General features: G+C 35.6%; 1 protein-coding gene across 1 annotated transcript; it reads right to left on the reverse strand.

Moving 5' to 3' along the window:
- Positions 1-1,046: 1,046 nt before the first annotated feature.
- On the reverse strand, positions 1,047-2,456 carry LOC106470877. The gene has a single exon (XM_013931489.1). The coding sequence runs from the start codon at positions 2,454-2,456 to the stop codon at positions 1,047-1,049; it is 1,410 nt and encodes a 469-aa protein (XP_013786943.1).
- Between the last annotated feature and the right edge of the window lie 2,667 nt (positions 2,457-5,123).

Genomic DNA, 5,123 nt, shown 5'->3' on the forward strand with positions numbered 1-5,123 from the left:
ATGAATAATTCGTATTGTTCTTCATCGGAGCCCCCCAGTGGCACAGCGGTATGTCTGCGGACTTACAACGCTAGAATCGGGGTTTCGATACCCGTGGGGCAGAGCAAAGACACAAAGGATACAAAACAAACAGACAATCTTCATCGTATCTTACCAATATTAAACGTTACAGATATTACTGTTGTTTCTAACTTTTGATGTTATGATATCGAAGCTTTCTTTGTGGTTATCAATTCTTCCGAAAGAACAGTAAATTTTAATCTTAGAATTATCCGTTGGGTCCATGAACCATACTTGGTTCTTAAACACATTTTTTAAACTGTTTATGCACCAACATTTTCATGGTCCATAACTTTATTGGTTACAAGGTCTCTAATACCATATGAGTCATATGGAAAAATTAAAACAAATATATTTTCAATACTGCAATCAAATCTGCTAATTACTGCTGAGATCCCATATTTACTTTACATGGAAAACGAGTGGTATCACCCTTTTTTATAGTTATTTAAATTGAGCATTGTAATAGACAAAAACATAAAATTATTCAATATGATGCAATATCTGGGCCGCACCAATGATGAATAGTATAAAGACAAGTCGATGATTTGAGGATTAATTATTTTTACTTTATTATATTACAAAACAGTTACAGCCACTGTGTATATTAGATGCTATATTTATAGTTTTAATCTAAAACTGATGGAGGGTGGCAAGTTTATATCCCATTGTGGTTACAGTTGTTGACCAACAGTATATGGTAATGGTTAAATATGGAATTTATGAATTCCTCACACTATGAAATAAAAGTAATGATTTTAAGCACATCTTTAGTTAGTTTTCGTTTGTTATTCTGGAAAATAAAAGATAATAATAGCACTACACTAAGTTGACTTGTTGATTAAAAATATTTGAAGTTTAACATAAATATTGTTTAAAACCATACTTATTAGTTAAGAGTCCGTTAGTTGAAAACTGTTACCTCATCTATGATAGTTGAAGGATCTCTTTATGAATAAACTTATCCTGTTTATCTTGACTTTTACTCAATTCTCTTTTAGCTCCAGACTTTTAACCATTTGAGATAATTTTAAACATCTTTTATCCCTTGTTTGGTAGGAAATTGATGTATTATCACAATAATCACTGCTATCTCCAGAACCTTCGAAGAAGGAAAGAAAATTAGCTAAACTATTAGACCTGGAGCGATGCTCCTCACAAATGGAAAAGGAAAATGCTCTCTCGTTTATGTGTCCTTTCTTACGATAGATGCCAGTATTGAAAGGTAATTCTAATAAAGTCTTCTCCTTACCACCCTTAGTCTTCTTCTGAAAAACTTTAGGTGGTCTTGGTGCTGTACCATAGTGCTGTAAGAAATAACTCTCATACGGAAAGGTTCCGGGTTGGTAAGAAGCAGTGAGTGTGATTGGTCTAGCAGATGACAGGAAAGTGGGGTCTTTCGTTGGGGGTATAGGGATCTGTTCCTTCTCCTTTCTTCTTCTTTCTGTATATAACCCCGATTCAGAATGGCTAGTGCCTGAAGGCACTGTAATAAGGGAAGGTCCGTGTAACATACCTTTTGTTACAATAGTTGTTGATTCTGAGTCTTCTTTCTTCTTTGGTTTGAATAATTTTTTTATCATAGCCTTACTCTTAATTTCTTTACCTGGTATTGAAACTACATTAGGTGAGAGTGTTAGAAAGGGGTTATTCCCTAGCGACTTGCCACTGCTGACTGTGCCAGTGTTGTCAGAATACATCACTTCCTGTTGTGAGGAGGCTGACCCCATCCACAATTTGCACATTTCTCTTCCCGTTCTAGAAGCTGGTCTAGACTTGAGGACTGAGAAATAACCTTTATCGATTGTCTCATAGCGCCAATCTTCTACTCGCTGGAATGTGTCTAATCCAGATATAGAGAGACTCCGGCGTGTTTCCAGGTGGTGGGGACTTTCTTCCAACTGTCGAGCTTGGATATTGTCCGTATAAGCATGAAAACAACAACGGACTATTGCATTAGCAGCAGCATCCTTTTTGCAAATGAAGGCATGACACTCCAAAGCTGTCATTTTGGTGGTACGACGCAGGATACAAGCAAACAGAGGAGGATGTTTAGAGTTAGCTTGTCGAACAAATAGACTATCTAGAGGCAAAAACGTTTCTACTTTATCTCCACCAATATCCTGGACGACGACGTTTCGTATAGCCGCACAATAATATAAAGACTCAATTGGAAAAAACCTAGTCATTTGGCGCATGTATTTGTCTACGTTTTCTAAAAGAATTCCATTACTCCAAACACTCAACCAAGAATCGATCCCTGTAGTGTTGAATGTGTCACGACCCGGGTAGAGAACCCGTAGCGGTTCTTGTAATCCTTGTAATCCATCCTTGGTAATGTGGGATACCGCGGATCCTAAGTAGAGAACACGGCAACGACAGATCGGGGTCGTCATGTCAGTAATAGCTACAAGCAACACAGTTTATCGGCTGTAAGCACAAAAATAACACAAAAAACAACAACTCAACTTCACTAAATATTACATTAAATGCCATTTATCGATAGAAACTCATTAAAGTTGGAACAACCTGTATATTCTTAACAATAGAGCCTCAGTTCACGTCCTGTCTTCTATAGTAGTAAGGTAGGCTCGAAACTCAACTGTCATGCGTTTCTAATTTACTCGATTCTATTGGACCTCAAACGTGCAAACGACCAGCTAGCTACCAGCCAATAGGGTGGCTCGTAAAGGGGCAGCTGATACCGTCTACAGTTCTTATGGGAAGCAGTTTGATGAAACTGATATTACGAGGTCACCTGCATGCCATAAGTGGCCTGCATTGTTATTTTCAATGCATCTAGACACAAAACGTCATTAATCGTCAGGGAATTGTATATTCTTTCAATTCAGATCTGTTAACTGACGTGTAGAAAAATATCGTGTTTTGAGATGAAACGATGATAAACTTATAATTAGAAGGTGAGCTTTTTAATAACTCATCCTTCAGGAAATGTTTTGTCTAGGCCAGTGTTCACGTGCTTATTTGTTTGTTTACTTATCAACTAATATCAAGCTGATTTTCGCTTAAGATATAAGAACTCAATGAAATAGAAACCGTGAATTTCGGGTTGCACGTTTATTTTCTATATTTTTAAGAATCTTTACTTTCATAGAAACAGTGCTTTATTTGGCTACTTGTAAACATAAAGTACAGTAAATATATTTTACGTTGGTAAAACTTCATATTATTACATGTTAACAATTATAAACAAAACAAAAATGACTGTAAAAAACTGACAATTAAACCAAACGTTTTATTATGAAAAGCTTTTCTGAGATTTCTGTTTTGTTTTTAAAGTTAAAAAAATTATTTCCAGCATTTTTTGTTTACTTACAAATATTTTATTTATGCACGTCCAAGGTTTAGTAAAGATAAACGCTTCTGTTATTTTTTTGTTGTTTGTTTTTATAGCAAGCTCGGGCTATATGCGGTCATTTCACCACAGCGGATGGAACGCCGGAATTTAGCGCTGTAAATCAAGTATTTGATCTTTTTATTATCCCTCGGTAGGATTATAATTATCCCTCGGTAGGATTATAGATTAAAAAGATCAAATACTAAATCTATAATCCTACCACAGGCTACCGAGGGACAATAAAGATATCAAATAACATATAAACATGTATCTTAAGGATTATAGTATGTTATGTATGATAATTGTTAGCAACCTTACTGTGTTCAAACACTTTTTCCCAAAACACACGAAAAACCATGTCAAAGTAAAATGTAATTGATCTCAAATAGTTGAATAATATTTAACATTTGCAGACAGATATGAAATACATTTGAGAGTGACATTATGTGACACTAATAAAATGTTAATGCATGGAACGTTAACCATTTAGGTTATCAGTTTCATAATATTCGCATGTACGAGATAAGTCGACTATTTTCAGCTTTGTTTTTTAAAAAATATTATACACACCACGAGGTAGCGTTCTTTATATACAAGAAGATTTCATATCATTCAAAGTTAATGGAAACGAAAACGATCATTTTAAGGTCCAACTCTTCCTTGCTCTGAACAATACGCTCCCTGATGGCTCTCGTCCCCCAGTGGCATAGCGGTATGTTTGCGGACTTACAACGCTAGAAACCGGGTTTCGATATCCGTGGTGGGCAGAGCATAGATAGCCTATTGTGTAGCTTTGTGTTTAATTACAAACAACGCTAAAAATTTGGATTCGACACCCGCGATGGGAAATAGCGCATATTACCATTGTGTTGCCTTGCGCTTAGTAACAGACAAACAGAACAGTACACTTTTTTAGTGTGTGTGTGTGTGTCAGCTATATTATGATCGAGTTTAATCATCTTCAATTATCGACATATGATTTTTTTTTCTCTTCCACTTATGCTAAAACTTTTTGTTGTCAAGTAATAAAAAACAAACGCATAACTTGTATCGTAAAAATATTTTTTAGACATACTAATATACTTTACTGTAAAAGAATGGTTATTTAAGTGACCCAAATTGCAATAAAAAACAAAGAATAGTGATAATTATAATTATTGTGGTTCGAAACGCTTTATAATTCGAGTAACAGACTGTGAGTTTTAACCAAAAAATTCAGTTTTGAATTAGTTTTTTCCCTCAAACTTAAAACTTAATATTGCTATTATATATGATCCTTTGAGCAACCTTAATAATAACAAACAAGCTTCCTGTGCGATAACACGCAGCAGTATTTAGGATGGAGCCATCACAATCATGATCGTAAGGGTGTTTTTGGGGTAAGGGGTCACGGCTAAACTTTAAAAAAGTTATAATTATTTTCTAAGGGAAAATTAAAAGTTTGCAAAAACTAACCTGACATTTGTTTGTTTTTCCTGGGCAATATGAAAGTTCAAATAAGAAATATATGATACATACTGTCTTCTATCAGTGATGTTTCCAGAAATTTAACAAAACCAGTTGTGCATGTCATTTGGAGGTGCGGCATGGCCAGGTGGTTAAGGCGCTCGTCTCCCAATCTGAGGGTCGCGGGTTCGAATCCCCGTCACACCAAACATGCTCGCCCTTTCAGCCGTGGGGGCGTTATAATGTGACGGTCAATTCC

Source organism: Limulus polyphemus, unplaced genomic scaffold (genome assembly GCF_000517525.1).
Source record: "Limulus polyphemus unplaced genomic scaffold, Limulus_polyphemus-2.1.2 Scaffold4, whole genome shotgun sequence".
Classification (NCBI taxonomy): Eukaryota; Metazoa; Arthropoda; class Merostomata; order Xiphosura; family Limulidae; genus Limulus; species Limulus polyphemus.